This window comes from Phyllostomus discolor, chromosome 1, assembly GCF_004126475.2.
Source record: "Phyllostomus discolor isolate MPI-MPIP mPhyDis1 chromosome 1, mPhyDis1.pri.v3, whole genome shotgun sequence".
Classification (NCBI taxonomy): Eukaryota; Metazoa; Chordata; class Mammalia; order Chiroptera; family Phyllostomidae; genus Phyllostomus; species Phyllostomus discolor.
Genome location: NC_040903.2, coordinates 169,491,627 through 169,510,356, shown reverse-complemented (window position 1 = coordinate 169,510,356; position 18,730 = coordinate 169,491,627). Strand labels below are relative to the sequence as shown.

The window sequence follows — 18,730 nt, the reverse complement described above, 5'->3', positions numbered from 1 at the left end:
GGTGTTGTCCATATGAGTATGCCCTTCCAGGCCAAACAGTTAATAAAGAATACTACCTCATTGTTTTTCGTTGGTTGAGAGATGCAATACGACGAAAATGGCTGGAGCTATGGGCCACTGGTGATTGGCAGCTTGCTTCATCATGACAATGTGCCCACGTATGCATCATGTCTCATGCAGTACTTTTTGGTGAAACATCAAATCACCCAGGTGACTCAGCCCCCCTACGTCCCAGATTTGGCACCCACCAACTTCTGGCTTTTCCTAAAACTAAAACCACCTTTGAAAGGGAAGAGATTTCAGACTGTCAGTGAGATTCAGGAAAATACAACAGTTCAGCTGATGGCAATTGGGAGAAGTGTGTGAGGTTCCAAAGTACCTACTTTGAAGGGGACTGAGGCATCATTGTTCTATGTACAGTGCTTCTTGTATCTTGTATCTTCTTCAATAAATGTCTCCATTTTTCATAGTACATGGCTGGATACTTTCTGGACAAACCTTGTATGCAATTAAAACAAAATTTGGGCACCTTACCATCTCTTGCTACTTGTTTGTTTGTTTATTTATTTGCAAGCTTTTATTCTCTTCCCTCTCAGTTAGTCAAACCAGTGTTGCCAGTCTGGTACATACCATCCACACTCTGGCATCCGGTCTTGTCATCACATAAAACCAACTGTTCTCTGGAGGGATTGGGGGGGGCTGGTGTCACTGTCAGTCCTTTTTGATCTTGGCAGTGGCTTCTGGGTGCAGTGCCATGTTAGGAACCTGTCCCTGAGCAGGGGGCTGAAAGGCCCAGACAGGCAGAGAGGTTTGTGGGAGATCCTGTGGTTAAGAAGCCCAGGGTTTCTGCTAGGAGGGTTGGTCTCGAAGAGTTTACTGTGGCTGTCCTCAGATCAAGTTGGCCACAGAAACAACCGTGCACCTGAGGCACTCCTGGTTTATGCCTCTTGTTCCAGCTTTATTATTAACAACTCTTTTTCTGTACACAAAGTGTCCCAGTTTGGACAATACATTATGTTTGCTTTAGTCGCTTCCAAGAAGGTTAAAATCTGCTTGACTGCATCTAAGAGAGTGACCTCTGGACCGTGTAGTCCTTGAGCTAGAGTCTATACATGGCCTTGTCAATGACATTGGAGGTGAGTCGGGGTATAGCAGAAAGAGCAAAGAAAAGGAAGTCAGAAGGCCCAATGGCAAGCCTCAGCTCTGGCCCTTTGCTCCAGGGATTAACTGAGACATGTATGTGGAAATATCACACAATTATTGAGCTTTTTGGGGGGTCACATATGAGCACATCTTCTGCATTCATTGAGCCTCCTCACCCCCACTTTGTGTGCCAATCTTACAAAGTACTTTCCCATCATCAGCCCCTCCAAGCAGAGGCAACTTGGTACATTGTAATCCCAGACCTGAACTTTACCCATTTGCAAAATAGTAATAGAGGAATTGTAATATTCATGTCTTGCAGATGGTGTGTGAATTACATGAGATCATGTAAGGCGTTGGCGCATATTTATGGGTTTAGTACATGTTAGTTCCAATTACCCTAAGGGTTGAGGGGAATGGGGATGCTGGTTGGCTACTAACTGCCCCCTACTCTTCAGAAACACTCCTTCTTTGCACTCTGTTCACTGTACTTCAGCATGCACACACAGACACACTTGCTTCAAACATACATCTGCACAACACCATAACAGTGAGGGGAGGGGGTCTAAATTCCATAGCGTTGAAATACACTGCAAGCCCAGTCTGGTTTGCTGTTCTTGGCACATAGGAGACAAACAAACATTTATAGTTACCCACCCCCCTCATCTGCAATGAAAGTAGGTGTTTCATTCCAGTCAAGTCGCAGAACTGCAAAGGTAGATTTCTCCAGACTGTCAATTAAAACGTTAAAGTCTAAGAGATAGTTCTGTGCCTTTCCTGTTATGACTCACTGGAACAAAAGACACAAGTTCGATGGCAGGCCAGAGGGTTAACCATTGTCCACTTTTCACAGTAAGAATATGTTTTATCTGCTTCTCAGGGTGATACGCTTGTAACACGGGGGCATTCCAGCCCCAGGTTTTCTGGAAATTGGGTCTGCTGTCCTGTTGTGCTTGTGGACCCGCCGATCATCCCAGACATGGCATCTGCTCATCCAGGCGGCAGCTCCCAATCCACCTGTCAGACCCTGAGCCCGCACAGAACCTGGGTTTAGTGACGGTCCAGCTTTGGGATAGCTCGGTCACCACCCAACACTGCCCCCCACCTGAAAATGCTAGATAGCACTGACATTGTTTTCAATGTTTCCATTTATTTTTAAATTTTACTAAGACATGCATATGGGTTTTTTTAAAATGTAAAATGGACAGACAAGTTTAAAATGGGAAGTAAAAGTCCCCCTTCTCCCAAAACCCCTTCTCCCCAATGGACCCCTGTGTGTCTTTTAAGAAAACCATCATAACACATCTTCTAAAAAATGTAGACAAATGCCATCATTCTTTACTTACTCCACACATTGATCGCTACCTTCATGAAACTGTGTGTCTTGAAGATTTTTCTGTGGTTAGCGCCAGCAGATTTCTTACTGGGGAGCGTGTGCCGTACCCCAAACAATCCACACCCCCGTGTCGGCTTTTCCCTGTTACACGCTTCGCCACCGTGAGCGACCTTGTGTGGGTACCTGAGTGTATCTAGAGGCCGGTTCTAAAAATGTAATTGCTGGGTCAAAGAGGGTGTGAATTTCACTTTTATTTAGTGCACATACTGCTCTATGGGACTAAAATTTCGATACCTATTTCCACACTGCTGTCCACAATTACTGTGCAGTCTACTCCCCCTAGAAGAGGGTTAAGAATATGGGCGATCACCCTGCCCAGGCCTTGCCCAACACTGGGCCCACTGTGTGTACCCAGCACATCGACGGCTCCCTTTTCTGGGCATTTGAAGACTGTAGTTACCCAGTATGTGGTCTCCTCTTCTCTCCTGGACGAACCAAAGAAGGAAATGCTCACTGAGACACTAGAGAGAGTGTCTGTCTGCAGAACGGGGCTGTGGTGGGCGGGCAGGTGACACTGGGGCTTTCTTCAGTGAAGGTTGGCTTTCAGGAGGGAACAGTCCTCGCCTTTGTGCTGACTCACCTTCGCTCCTCCTAGTCCCCACCCTGGTAAACAAACACCAGTGGGCGACACTCTGCCTTTCAAATCAGTCCGAGAAGCAGTGACCTGGGTTCTTCCTCCCTGTGAGGGACTCCTGTGCCTTGGGGCCGCTCCTAAATGGGAGGAATAAACCAGGCTGTTATGTGGGCATGGTTTACCCTACTTTCTAGAACATGTGTGTGAATCCATTGCTTTTTAATAAAAGACTAAATGGTGACCCGAGATAGGCAGCACTCAAGCCTCATCTAATGGGAAATATCTCCCTTGTAATTTGTCGTAATTGTCAGGGGGCCGAGTAGATTCTCACCATCATTATAATTATTATCATTTATTACTTTCATTATTATTTCTCAGCTGGCATGCCAGCTACACTCCTCCCTTTGTGCAGCGATGCCTCCTCACTCATCCACAGCTGTTGCGAAATGAAATACCTTGTTTAAAAAGTTAACCATTTTTAGTGGGGAAGCAAAAAGGCATTTCCCAGCCAAATAGAAGCCCACAGGAGGGAGGGAAGCTGGCACTTGCTGAGAGGACAGGCTGGTAAACTGGGCCTCTGCCGTCTGAGAAGGGTGACGCTCCTCAGTGTTGGGGAAGTCCCTGTCACTGCCCTTCCTCCTCCCAGCAGGCACGGCAGCCGGTTCTGCCGCCACCCTCCCCATCAGGAGGGTGAGGAGGAGGGGAAGGGGCCAAGGTTATTTGCTCCAGAAACATAATTCATGTTCTCACACTTACTTCTAAGACAGTCGTTTGTGGCCCGCAGGCAGCTGTCAGCCTCTGCTTCCACTTCCGACGACACAGCCTAGGGCCGTGCAGTGACAACTGTTTCCCACCCCGCTCTCGCTCTCCACACACTCCCAGACGGAGCAGCTGCCTTCCCAGGAAGGCCTCTGGAAAAGTCGGGCCGCGATCACATTTTGGTGTCCCTGACAGCAGAACAGAAAGGAGTTTTTCTGTTGCCCTCTGGAGAACTTTTACGCTTCCATCGGCTGGGATGAGAGCCTATGCTTCCACCTTTAGCTTACAGCTTCCCTCATGAAGTTGCCAGCCTGTAGTAAAAATTCCTATCCCAGCTTTCATTCATCTCTGGGTGTGTCCTGGCTTTGTCCTTGACAATCTGAGCAGGTCATTTGTCCCCAAAAGGCTCTGTGTGCTCACACCCTCCCTCCCTTTACGTCATCTGAACTGTGGGGTTTTTTTGGGGGGAGGGTCAGGTGGAGGGGGGGGAAAAAGGCATAGAAAGAGGCCATCAGTAAAGACAGAGGGGTTGCAGTTGGAACACCATGGACAGTTTTTTTCATCAGTAAAATAGAGACAATAATACACAGTATGGGGAGTGGTTGTTAAAGTTGAATGAGTTCCCTAGTTGCCTGGGAGAAGGAGGGAGAGAGATTGAGATTCATGACCAATGGGACATAGGAAATGCGTCAAATAAAAAATAAGTCCAGTGTTTTCATCTTTGATGCTAAGAGAAGGTGGGTTGTTAACAAAGAATATATGAATTTTTAATGATATTTTGGAACCAGTCTATCATTCTGTTGCCATCTCAGTATACTTAAGAGGTGGAGACATTCAATAAGTCACAAGGGAGAAAGTGTGGAGAAACCATGCTGTTTGGATGAGTTCACATTCCTAGAGACTTCGGTTCTTGGCTCACCTTTGCTACTTGACTAGTTGGGAAGTCTGCTTCCTTCTGCTGTAGCATGGGAATGTTAGCCCCTCTCCTCAAGTGGTGGTTTGGAATAGTAAAGGGGGCAATCACCACAAATCAAGTGGCTCGTTGCCTGGCTTATAGTGACTGTTGAGTCCCACTGTGGCTTCCTTACTGTCTTGTAGAGGGAGGTCTGGAGACCCAGCGGCGGGACTCTGCAGTGTCAAGGGACATTTGGGGCCATGAGGCTCATGCACTCCACTGGGACAACTGCCACTAGAAGGAGGAGGCACCGCCTCTGAAGTGGGACAGAGTGTGTCCCTCTCCAGTGACGCAGAGGAAAGCCCGGGTCACCTTGAGAAGGTGGTTGTGTGGGCAGCACAACCACATGCACTGGGACACAGAGCCCCTCAATGTCTCGCCCTTTGCAGAAGTTAAACAACGGCTTAGTAACAGTCCTGCTTTGGTCAACTGTGCTCACGTCACCCTAAGAAAAAGTAACATTTTTTGCCTTTTGTAAGTGGGTGGATATTTATTGGAGTTAAAAGCAAATATACAAACACACCTCCTGGTTAGCTACTCTGGGACCTTAGTTTTTAGGTGATTAGTGATCACTTAAAATTGCACTTAGTTCTTAGTGATTTTCTGGGGGCCCAGAAAGAATAAACGAGGAGGAAAGGAGGGAGGTGTCACCGGGAATCTTTATCTGGTTGAAGGGAAACCATGGAGATGCAGTGAGTCATGCTGTGGCCAGTGCTTTTTCTCTTTCTGCTTTGCCACAAGAGGAAGAAGGAGTGGTGAGGTCTGAGGCAATTTTGTAGAACTGATGCTACATGTTGTTCTGAGAAAACCAAATATATCACATAAACAGTTTCCCTGTGTGAGACAGCATGGGTGGCACGCCTTCCAGACCCCCTCCTGGAGCCTGAGCCGTGGCTCTGGTGTGCTTTTCCTAGGGGGGGGCCCTTTCCGGGCTGGTTTTTTAAAACTGCCTTTCCCAGAGCCTCTTAGAATATGCTTTTATCAAAGGATGCCTCCAGAAAAGAAAACAATTTTAAAAAGTGAAATTTAAAATGGTGTCCATCTTGCTTTCTTCCACCTCCCCCTTCTCTTGAAGAGCCTCCTATTACCTTGGTCATTCTACTTTTGACACTGATCAAGCAGCCTCTCCAGATACCCCTACGCAGAATTTTTCTCTCCTTTGTCCAAACTCCCCCCAAAAGTGAACCCCTGAGACCGGGGCTGAAGCTGAGTGTTGGTTGTGTGTCCTGTCCAGTAGGATGCATGAAGGGTTGGAAGGGAAGGGAGAGTCCTCCGATACCTAGTCATGTGTCGGTTGTCATTATTTCACATGTGTCAGCTTTTTTTTGCCCAGCAAGGGTACATTAGAAAGAATACTCTTCCTCCTCTCCTCTTCTGGAAAATTGGAAGTGTTTTAGATCCATATCAAGTGGCACTGTCTGCAGGAAGTTTTTTCTGTCTCTCCCCAGATAAAGGAGTCTCCCCTGCTGCCAGAACCCCCATTTACACATGCTTATATTTGACCTTTGCTGATGCAGGTGTGACTCATGCATCTGGGTGATTCATAGCTGGGTGTCCTTCCATGGATGGCGAACTCTCCCAATGCAGCCACCATGGTGTTCCCATCCTCCCCCCATCCCAGGGTTCAGCAGACAGCTGGACCTGCAGGGGGTTCCACTGCAGAAATGCCAAGTTAAAGACACCCCTGCAGGCCACAGGGTGGTCAGAAGCCACTCCTGGTGTTAAGTTATAACTTCAATGAGCAGACAAGGGTCCCAGCCTCATCTGTCCCAGGAGGCCATGGGGCCCCATGACGTCCTCCTGCATGTAGCATGTTCTGCGATCACATTCGGGCTCCTGTCCCTTTCCTTGTTAATATATCAGTGGTCTGTCATCAAAGTGCAGCCTACTGTTGGAATGTAGCAGGTCACTGTTACTATGACAAGTGATAAGTTTACAAAGGAAAAATGATGGCGATGTGACCTAGTCATTTGTGTGATGCATATTTTTTCCACTTCTGAGTTCTGCCATATAATTTGCAAAGCAAATCTATAGTTTGTATTTCACTGCTTATCTTCACTGATAAATATTATAAAATAATGAATTTGAAGGAATTATTGGAGACCACTGATCATTTCTTGTGCTATACTTCAGACCCTGCTCAGTGCTTTACATATGTCATGTTATTTAATCCCTACAGCAACTTACAAAGCGGGGCTTATTTCTCCCATTTTTCAAGTAAGAAAAGAGAAGCCGAAGTGGCACAGTGAGCTGAGCTAACTTTTCCCCACCTCACTTCATCTGGGAGCTTGAATTCAAGCTGAAACTTGAATCTGGGTCTATCGATAGCGTTCACTCTGCTCTGCTGCATTTGATATGAGGAATATTTGGGAAATGAGTGGCATTTTTTTTAACTCTAGGAGAAAGTAAACTATCCTAACAATTATGTGTTTTCCATTTGCAGGGAAGCAAAGGTGCCTACCGGTACCACTGGCAGAGCCACAATGTCAAACACAGCGGCGTGGACGACATGGTCCTTCTCTCCAAGATCACCGAGAATGCCATCGTGGAGAATCTCAAGAAGAGATACATGGATGACTACATTTTTGTATCCTTTGCAGGTTCCTTTGGACATTGCTAAATGAGATGGCAGTGTCCACAGTAAAATGGGGCTTTGTTCCGGGTGTAAGACGCTCCGTCTGAACGTTTTTTTTTGCTCAGGTCACTTTCAGCCTTTCGGAATGTGGTTGTGTGCTTCTGTGTCCCTCGGTTCAGGCTGTGGGAAGGGCAACGACGATGCTCAATCATTTCCCTGGCACTCCCCATAATCGAGATGCAGCCGGTAGCCGTCTATTTTAATCCATGGCACTGCACCTTTGATGTCCTCTGGCCACGCATGTGGCGCCTACAGGCTCCACGGGTCCTAGAGGAAGTCCTGATCTGCAGAGTTCTGTCGATAGCGCTGCCTAATTGCAAGGCAATTAACATCCGATTTAAAAGGTTTAAAAAAAGATCTCCTCATGCAAGGTCTGTGCAGTTTTGTCAGTTTTTCTGCATTCTTATGTTTACTAAAGGAAACATGAGAAGTGAAGATCACCTGTTGAAAATGCCTGATGTTCTTGAGTTGTCCTTTGTATTTCAGTTTCAGCTTGCCAGATGCCATTTTTATAGAACTTTTTAGAAATTCAAAATGGAAATTTGATTCAAATGCGTGTTGACGTCATTATAAAAAGAGAACTGTGATAGTTAAGTTCCTACAGGATTCAGGCGTTAGTTGTCTGGTGCAACTAGGTAAAGATTTTTTAGTGAAATTATTACAGAATTGGTTACAGACATATGAAGATTTGTGTGAAACCTGTATGGTGGTACCGGCCAGTTTAACTTCGGTGCTCCTGGTGACTTCTGAAGGTATGGTGTTGTGGAGGACCATCACACGTGGAGGTTTGCAACCCTTGTAGTGTGCGTTTCAGATTTTAACCACCAAGCGTGGGGAGAACAGTTTTCACGTCAGTAGCTTCTGTTGGTTATCTGCACTGGTCATTTGACTTCTAGTTAAAAGCGCCCGCCCCTCTGTCACAGCACTTCTTCAGGGAATGCCTGTCTCGTCATTAGGACCTTTCAACCCACCAGGTGTTTATGGAACAATACACGATTCCAGGCACTGGGACGGCTCTGATACTGTGGTGTTTCCTATTTACCACAGGAGCTTTTTACTAAATATCTGGGGAGTGAAACCCTAAACCCTTGCTTTCGAGCGTTAACAGCTATATTTGGATTTATTTGCCATGTTGATCACTGATGTCAGCCTATTGCCTGCAGACAAAACCCTGCTAACTGCCTACTTTATACCAGAAGTTTTATTGGAGCACAGCCATGCTCAGCTGTTTTGTTCTTGTCTGGGGATGCTCTGTGCTGCAATGGCAGAGCTGGGTGGTTGCAACAGACCAGAGGACCCACAGAGTCTAAAATAATTACTTTTCTGGCCCTTTACAGAAAAAAAAAATCTTTGTTAACTCCTAGATACCTGGGCAGAACTTCCTTTAACTTAACTGTGAAAGCAGTTGCATTCAGCTGTAAGATTAAATTTTACTAGTGAAAAAAAACGGAAATACACTCACTTTATCTGGGTTTATCACCATCAAAACGTTTAAATCACTGTTATGTGTGAGACCCATGCCATATGGAAACTGGCAGGTGACAGAAGAAGTTGGGTGCAGGAAGTAGGCCTGAGCCACCTGACTTTGAACCTTACTCTGCATGGGCTGGTGACCTTTGGAAATTCTGGGATCTGTGTGCCTTGGTTTCCTCACCTGTACAATGCCAGTGTCAGTACAATCTCCCATCTGAGGCTATCGTAGGGTAGGTGAAAAAGTGAATGCAGTAAGTATGTAATCAGCCTTAGTTACTGTTATGGTACATTGAGGCAAGTGTGCAAGTCCCTCCCCTATTTCTATATTTCTGAATTACATTTCAAAGATTCAATTGTAAAGATGCTTATTGGAAATTCAAAAGCATTTTATCCTGGAAACTTTTAAATGGAGAATTAGTTTATTGACAATACCATAAAAAACTAACTTCCCCTGCATGTAGTCGAACAAATTATTTATTGGAATATTTGTAGAATGTAGGCTCAGCTCATTACATTATTTACATAGAAACATGGGTTTTGATAAGTTGAGTAAGAAAAGAAAAGTATGATGTCAGCGGTTATCACAGCAGCCAACCTAGACATACTCATTTCTTCCCACAAAGATCATTAACCCCCCAAACACCAGAGATCCCTTGAGGACAGGACTGTGTCTAGTATGTCTTCTTTAAAAAAACAAAATTTTAAAAACTCTTTTAAAGCAATACATTTTTATTTAACATGATTTATAAAATCAGTCAAGCACCAAGAAGAACACTAAAATCACCCAGAATCCCACCATATATGAGTAGGATTAGTTCCCATATAACCTCTTGCTGTATATTTTTCAATTTATCCACATATAGACATGCATATATATGTGCTTTCTTATTAATTTTAACAAAAATGACATTCTCTCGCATTGTTTGTTTTAGTTTCCTGCATAATTCTTGGCATGGTGCATTGTATTACATGTTCATTGAAATTTGTTGACTATTGAAACTTGCTTTTTATATTCAGACGGCAGAATTTTTAAATGACTCACAAAGAGGGGGCTGATTATGAGCCTTTGAATTAATGCCTTTGAATCAATGACTGACTAATCGTGTGTTCTACCAAGGAAATGAGTTAGTTGACCACTAATGACTTCGTGCTTTAGAAATCTCTGCCCACTCAATAAAGGAGAAACTCAGCATCAATGTGCTTTCCGTCAATAGCACACAGCAGCTTTCAGCTCCAAGGAAGCCTGATGGGTCTGTTGGGTGTTTATAAAATAATACCAGGAGTGGAGCTGTAAATCTTCTCCTCTGATAAGTGATAAAAGCCCTTTTAAAAAAAATTATTTTAATGGATTATTTGAAATAAGAAGGGGTTTCCCTCCCCTTTCTCCTAAGCTTAATAAGTAAGGCAAGGAGAGATTTGATTTCACATTAATTTATAAAATTGCTCATTTCACCTCTTCTACACCTAATACCAGCACATTGTCTTGTATTGAAGGTCAGCATCTGGAACAATCAATTGTTAATGCGTTCAAGCTGATGCACATTTCTCTGCTCTACATTAGAAGAACATCTATTTAGAAAATGCTAATGTCGTTTACCAATAAAAATGCATATTTTTCAACTATTTATCCTAAGACAAGGAAGGTTTAATTTACCATCCATTTTTCCTGAATGTTGCCACACCCCTTACAATGCATTGTACTTGAAAATATATGAGGAAAACATTGCAGTATTTGCTCTTATGCCTGGCGAGACATCGTTAGAGCCACTTGGCTGACGAAGTAGTTCTTGTGTGAAAGCACTCTGTGCCCATTTGGTCCAGCCCGCTCCAAACTTGTTTTTACTCAAAGACCACACTGAAGAGCATTTGGCAACTTCAGCCCTTGGATGAGGGGTTGAGACTTTTGTGCCAGACCAACCGGAGCTGAAGGCTGTGCAGTTGTTCCCGTGAGGTTTGGCCCTTGGCAGTCAGTTTGTTGAGGGACTGTTGTGAGGTGAAGGTTGGTCTGGCGGCTGGAGCCACGGGCTCAAGTTCCAGCTTGACCATTCTCCACAGGTCTTCGGGCCAGTCAGGTCAGCTCCCCCTCCCACCTCAGTGATAAGAACAGGGACGTTGATTAGGTCAGTGTGGGTGGTTTGGGGGAATTCATTAGTTACTGAAATTTTTCTTTAAGTTAAATTTTTATCTTTGTCTAATAAGACCATTAAAAACAAACTTGCAAATCCTGGCCAGTTAGCTCAGCTGGATAGAGCATCGACATGATACACCATGGCTGGGGTTCGATCCCTGGTCAGGGCACATACAGGAATCAACCAGTGAATGCATAAGTAAGTGGAACAACAAATCCATGTTTTTCTCTCACAAATCAGTAAAAAAAAAATTTTAAATAAAGAAGCTGCACTGACACACATTTCCTAAAAGAAAGAATATTTTAACATCCCCCAAAATAGGGAGGAAATCATCTAAGAATAAAGGACAGCCTTTTTTATTGCACAGATTAAGCTTTACAAAAAATGCCGGGCATTGTTCCTCTTTTTGTCATTCTTGCTACAGCCAGTGAAAACTCAAAGATTCACAGCAAGCATTTGGGAACCAAGATGTGTCGGGTCCCTTCTGTCTTGCAACTTCTATTAAATAAGATGGCATTTATATTTTTTCCTGGGCTTTTCTTTTTTGTTTTGTACCATAGCCTTGAAGCTCCATCCATTTTCAAAATTAACCTTGGGCCGCACCTTCATAGCCAAAGATTATGTGGGTAGAGACAATGCTGAGAAGAGCTTTTTCCAAAGACACACCTGAATTATGTAGTAGGGAGTAGGAGTGAGGTTTTTGAGCTCTGGAGATGTGACCCAACCCAGTGGGAGGCCTCTGTTCTCAGGAAGGTAGCTGTTGACCCAGCCGGGTGGAAAAAAAGGCAGGCAGTTAGAGGCACAATCTCTCACTAACTAAATATATGTTTGTTTCCTTTAAATCTAAATTAAACTCTCTTGTCTCAGTTCTTCCATTTCAAACCAAACTTTTTCTTCCAGGAATCCTCCCAGATAATATGGCCCTTCAGAGCCCAACTGGGAGATTCGGGGAACAGCTGCAGTTTTCCCTCCTTCACCCGCAGTCCCTGGTTCAGGACTGGCCTAGGGTAGTCTGAAAGTTTTTCTGTGGCTGTCCCCTTCCCGGGCCCTCACCAGAACGTATATAGACCAGTGATTGAAAGTCAAGATTTCACACACTTTTACATAGCAGATTATTAATAGTGAAAAAATGCTGGCTCCCTTAAGAGCTCTTAGGCAATCCGATCCATATTCGTTTGGTAACCAAGGGCCTGGTGGGTAGGAAGGGATCGCTGAGGAGGTGGTTCCTTTGACGTTTGCCCGCAGGCAGCTCTTTCTCTGTGTGCGGCCGCGGTCTGTCCAGGACAGGTGGCAGTCTGTCCAGGACAGGTGGCGGTCCCAGCACCATCTTTCCACCTAAGGGAACGAACGGCCTCTCCTTCATAAAAACATACCGCCCACATTTGTTTTTGCCTCGGGAGAAGTGCAGACAGACATCCTCTTGTTCTGAAATGGGGGGAGTCGTAGCAGGGCTCTATTTCTTGAAAATTGGGTTTACCGTAAAAATTACTATGTTTGTTTAGCACAAGAACCAGAATGAGGGCCAAACTTTATTTATTTATCCAGTTTTGATTTGGTCCCTATCGTGCAGTCAGGATACTGAAAAAAAAAAATCAGCTAAGGGAGACAGAGGTTTGAGTACTCAGAGAATCACAGAATCTAATTTACAAGAGACCGTAGAGCTCTCTAATTGAATACCTCTCAGTCCTGCATGGCGTCCTTGTGCTGCCAATTTAGGTTTGCCAGGAAAATACAGGACTCCTGGCTAAGTTTGAATTTCAGATAGATAACAAGTAACTTTAGTACAAGTATGTCCCAAATATTTCTTGGGACATAATTACTTGGGATATACGTGCATGAATTATTTATTGTTTATCTGAACTTCAAATTTGACTGTTGTTGTTTTTTTTTAAGATTTCCTTTATTCATTTTTAGAGAGAGGGGAAGGGAAAGAGACAGAGAGGGAGAGAAATGTCAATGCATGGTTGCTTCTCCTATTGTGGTTGCCCCTCGCCTTGAGCACCCCCTACTGGGGACCTGGCCCACAACCCAGGCATGTGCCCTGACTGGGAATCCAACCGGCAACCCTTTGGTTCACAGGCCGGCTCTCAGTCCACTGAGTGACACCAGCTGGGGCTGGGCATTTTTTATTTTATTTGCTAAATATGGCAACTCTACCAATAACAATAGCAGTGTAACCTGTTAATCTCAGAAAAAGCAATATAGCTTGTTGACTAAGAGTATGGACTCTCACCCTGGCTGGGTTGCTTGGTTGTAGCGTTGTCCTTACACCAAAAAGACTGCGAGTTCGAGTCCTGGTCAGGACACATACCTAGGTTGTGGGTCAATCTCTGGTTGGGACGCCTACTGGAGGCAACTGACCGATGTCTCATCGATGTCTCTTCCTCTCTCTCAAGTCAATAATCATATCCTCAGGTGAGGTTTAAAAATAAAGAGTGTAGACTCCAGAGCCAGACTGTTTGGGTTTGAAACAGAGCTCTGCTACTTACTAGTTGGGCCTTTTAGCAAGTTTTAAAATCCGTCTATGCCTCAGTTTCTTCACAGTGAAATAGGATTAAAACAGCCAACAGGATTGTGATTAGGAGTTTAGATTGGTACCATGTAGACAGTATGTGTTTGATCAGGGTTATTGTCAACATTTAGTCTACAGCATTATAGACATTTAATAATAAATTTATCTGAGCTAAATTTTGTCCCCCCCAAAAGTAGGCCATTAATCTATTGGTGGCCTCATCTAACTTTGCCAGTTGGAATTTATTTGCTCTCGTCCCCCCTTCTGTGACTCCGGCAATTCTCCGTCATGATTCACTGTCTCACTCACCTTTTCCCTCAGTGCCGTGGACTGCCCCCACACCAACACTGGGTACATGGGGTGTGCTCTGAGAACTACCCCATCTTCTCTACTGCCATGGCAGCTTTAGCCCTTTCAAGTCTGAGATCTTTCTGGTCAGTGAAAATGGCAGCAACACCAGCCGAATCATTCCACATTCTCGCCTTTGTGTACAAATATTAATTTTTAAATGCTCTTGATTTATCCAGCACTCGGCTCATCTGTGTTTAGCGATAGCACCAAAGCTGTGTCTCAGAGATGCTGACATGGGACAAAACATGCATCTTGAAGGCCATGAACGAAGGAAATTTCATCTGCTACATGCCAGACACTGTGCTGAGTGTTTTATACTGTTTATTTCATTGAATTCTTATAAAACCCTATCAGGTAGGCCCCATTTCATGCCACGTAACCACAGCTCTCAGATATGACTTACCCGAGGTCAGGGAAGAACTGGACTTGGGGAGCGCAGGGGTCTGACGGGATTCGGTGCGCTGCTCCGTTTGACACACGGGTCCTGACCTGTGAATATGTGAATGTGTCCTGAGGGAGGAAATCCCATAGCACTGCATCTTCAACCGCGAAGTTTCTAAACATTTTGGAATTGTCGAGTATAAAAGAAAACAATTTTGAGTATGTGTGTTGTTTAGTTTTTTTTTTATTGTTTTCTTTGGTTTTTGTGATTTTTTCCTCCATGAACATGGAGTTTTCCCCACTGTATCTATTTTGTTCGCTGCTGTATCCCCAGCATGTAGACCAGTCCCTGGCACGTTCCAGACACCCAGTTCAGACTAGTTGATCGTTGAATGGATAAGTGGAAATATTTTTATGGTATAATAAGACTTGATTTATTTGGGCATGTTAAAACGCTGTGTAAACCAGTGAAGACTCAGTATAAATATGTTCTCTTGCCCTGACTGGCGTAGCTCAGTGGATTGAGCTCGGGCTGCAAACCAAAGTGTCGTAGGTTCAATTCCCAGCCAGGGTACATTCCTGGGTTGCAGGCCATGACCCCCAGCAACCACATGTTGATGTTTCTCTCTTTCTCTCTTTCTCCCTCCCTTCCCTCTCTAAAAATAAATTAATTAATTAAAAAAATACGTTCTCTTCTGAGAGGCCTTCCTGGATTCCGCATGCAGAAATGACACCTTCCTCTACGCCTGACCTGTGTGGGTTTGTGATTTTCTGCTCTGAATAATATAGGAACGATTCAATTCAGTTCTCTGCGCTTCAAAAGAGCAGGGCTGTTAAATTCAACTTGTATCCCTCTATTTGTTAAATGAGTAAATGAATGCAGTTAGTATACCTGAGATAAGAAAGCTCCAAGGCACAAATAATATCACTTAAGAAGAATGATAACTGCTCTTCGCTCCTTGGTCAGCTCTGTTTTGTTCCGCCCCCCCCCCCCCCCCAGCTGTACATGTCACCAGCCTTAAAAGAATAAGCTTCAACCCCTTTAAAACAGTGATATCTTTTTGTAGCACCTCGGTAATGAAGTCCATTACTCTTTCTGGAGGGGAACAAAATCCGAGCTAGTGGGTAATTGCCTTTGTCTTTATTTGCGGTCTTTTAGAAAACAAAGACATGAGCTTTTCGCTGGACAATCATTATGAATGTTTGATAACATCTGGTTACTTAATTTTAAAAAATGTGTAGCTATGAAGATTAACAATGGACCTTAACCGGACATAAATTCAGACATATATCGGATCCGTATTAATCTCCGTCAACCCTTTTAAACAGATGCCATATTTTGGGGATAAAGAAATTGAAATGTACCAAGGAGCGGTAAGTTACATGCCACACAAATTACTGGAGTGTTTTTGGCTTCTTTGGTGCATGGGTAGTTTTTCTTGATACTGGCAATACACTTGCATTTCCTTGTTATGAATTATTATTGGGGAAGCTTAAGTAGGTGTAGTGTTGATTTTTAATGATGTGTTGCTCTTTCAAGTGCAGCTCAAAAAAAGCATAGGACTATTTAACATTGGACCATTAGGTACAAAATTAGTTAAAAAGGATGTAAGTCCTACAGCTTGGGGGATCTTCCCCCACCCACACATGCCACAAAATTCTAAGGACTGAAACATCAGTAATGGGTAAAAAATACACTGGGTGATGGAAATCACTCTGTCTGAATCAGAACCCTACTTAAGCTGTGGCTATGCCTGGAACACGGAAAAGAAGTCTTTTATTATTTCATTTATTAATGTGACCCTGGACCCTAATGCACACCCAGGTCCATAGTCATTTCAGTTGTGTGGTGAAAACAGAAACTGGAATCCTAATTAATGTTTCATTACGTGGTTCATCACTTCCCCAGGCCTCCCCATCTCTGCATCTTTTTCCCTTCGCTCTTTTCTTCGCAGCAGAAGCACAAGGGTGTTCATTAATCCCGACCTCTGGAAAACAAACAAAAGAGAACCCACACAAATTCATCAGTTGAAGTAGAAGGCAATTTACCCAGAGCAAGAGCCCACCCCATTGTTGCCAGATGAATGGTGCTGGTCGCTAGAGCCAAAGGAGGCTGCCACGCGAAAGACCTTTGAGAATGCTGCCTTTATGGGAACCCAGCACAAGGGGAACGCTGTCAGCAGAGCCCGGGTTCTGCCCTGGGCCTGAGCGGTGGGCCACAAGGCAGCAGGCGGGGGGCTGGCTTGGCATTCTCAATGATGGCTGAGGCGGGGTGGACGCAGTGCTGTGTGTTCGTGTGGTTTCTTTCCTGTTCTCTGAAAAGCATCGCTACATGAATCCCTTTTAGTGCATTCATCTTTTGATGAGTTGTTTTTTTTTTTAAGAAATGCCCTAGAATTTTTAAAATATGTATTTATTTTTAACTCCTCATGGTAACAGTGCCAGGTGCTATGTTACACTTGGGACAATAATAAAACAGCTCTGAGTGCTGGCTGTGTATTACTCTCCCATCCCCATTTCACAGATGAGGAAACTGAGGCTCAGAGAGGTAAAGTATTCAAATCTACTGAGTGGTGGAGCTGAAGTCAGGTCCCAGTGAATTTCAGGGGCTTCAGGGGAGGGAAGAACCAGGTAAACGAGATACCTATCCTATAATTCTCATGTAGCGGAAAGGTTCTGTGGGACCATAGATTGAAAAGCAACTTAAAAGACAATCAAAGGTCAAGTATAACTAATTAATCAGCTTTAAAGCCTTATTGGGTAGTGACTTGCCCACACCTTTCCCTCTGTGTCCACAGCTTTCTCTCTACTTCATTTCCTTCTGTTTTCCACCCTCTTTTCTTTCTTGTAGTCTATTTTTCTTATCTTCAAGGAGATATTAGAAATAATCCTACAAAAGCACTCTAAGGCTTGAAGGCCATTTTAAAACTACGTCCTGAGGCCCATCCATGTATGCCCTCTGACTGTAAGGTGAAGGTGGAGGTGTATTCTTGTTTGTGTTTGGAGTTGTTTCACCTCCACATCCCAGGAATAGCCTCCCGCCCTCACTGGGCAGTTCCCCTGGGAGCCTCCTGCTCACAAACCTGAGGGGAAGCATGAACACTGGATACACCAATTCTTAACACGTGTGCAGGCATCCAGACACCCTCTTTCACCCCTTCTCGTCACCCAGTCCTGATTTGCCAGAGATCGCAATGAATGGCAATTTCTGGGCCAGGCCCCTTTTTCTATAATACAAGTAAGTTGTAGTAAAGTAAGGCCTAAAGTTGGATTATAAACAATGCTGTGCCTTTGCATAATATTCTACCTTTCAAATTGCTTCTGCATCCATCATCCCAGTTACTCTGACATTTGTAGCATGGGCATTATTATCTTCTCACTCTGGATCTGGTTTCATTTTTACCTTTTTTTTTTTATGTTAGATAGCCTTAGATTTAAGGAGTGTCCTTTCTCCAGCTTTATACCACATGAAGTGTTTTTCTCTTTAGTATTTTTCTTTTGAGGGGAGTGGTGGAGGTAGCTGCCAAGAAATTGGGGAAATCAGGTCTGAAGTTGTCCTGACACAGTGAATTTATTGGTGCATTGATATTTATTGATAGCTGAGAACCCATAAAAGTGCCGGAGAATATCTCAGCGTGGTCGGATTTTTTTTTCCTGCTGAGAGGAAGCAAACTGAGCAAACCAGTTTATCACTTTAAAGAACCACGCCTCTTGCCCTCTTATGGGAAATTTTTAGTTTCTCTCTTCATTCATTGTTATGTCCAACTTGTCTCTTGTAACAAAATTGTGTAGGAATTTAGGATTCTGGCCAACTCAGACCCAGGTCATTAGAAATGATTGGTGGTGGAGTGCCACCTTGCAGAGGTGTGCTGGGGTGGACGGGTGTGAGTGGGCGAGTCGGAAGGCCTGGGTCATGCCTGCAGGCTGAATCACATGAATACCTGCAGAAGAGTCCTTCCAGATTCCATCTGTATTTTGTTAGGTGTAACTGCTCATGACCTCAATACGTTTATGAATTCTTGTGTTATGTAACCCACAAGATGTAATTATAGGCATTGGAACTATACAGTGGCATAGGCCAAGGCCAAGTAAAGAAATTTAATGTGTTGCTCTACCTGACTGTGGTTTTGTGGTCTGTTTTGCTTTTCCAGGCACAGTATGAAAACCCACCACATATCTACGCTCTCGCAGATAACATGTACAGAAACATGATCATTGACAGAGAGAACCAGTGTGTCATCATCAGGTACGGGAAGAGCCTTATGGTGCACAGAGGATGTGAGATCATGCTGCAGTTTGAGATCCTATCGAGAAGCAGTGCTTTTGCAATTGCTGCTGACCCATCTGAGTCACAGTCATGCTGTCTGCTTAGTCTTGGTTTCTGTTATAATTCCAAATCATAAAACTTTCCAGCTTCCACGG

General features: G+C 44.1%; 1 protein-coding gene across 1 annotated transcript in view; it reads left to right on the top strand.

Moving 5' to 3' along the window:
• The window catches only part of MYO1E (myosin IE), a 200,797-nt gene that overhangs the window by 73,383 nt on the left and 108,684 nt on the right, over positions 1-18,730 (top strand). The window contains 3 exon segments of the mRNA XM_028505868.2: positions 7,271-7,414; positions 15,593-15,682; positions 18,460-18,554. Coding sequence (XP_028361669.1) covers positions 7,271-7,414; positions 15,593-15,682; positions 18,460-18,554 — 329 coding nt within the window.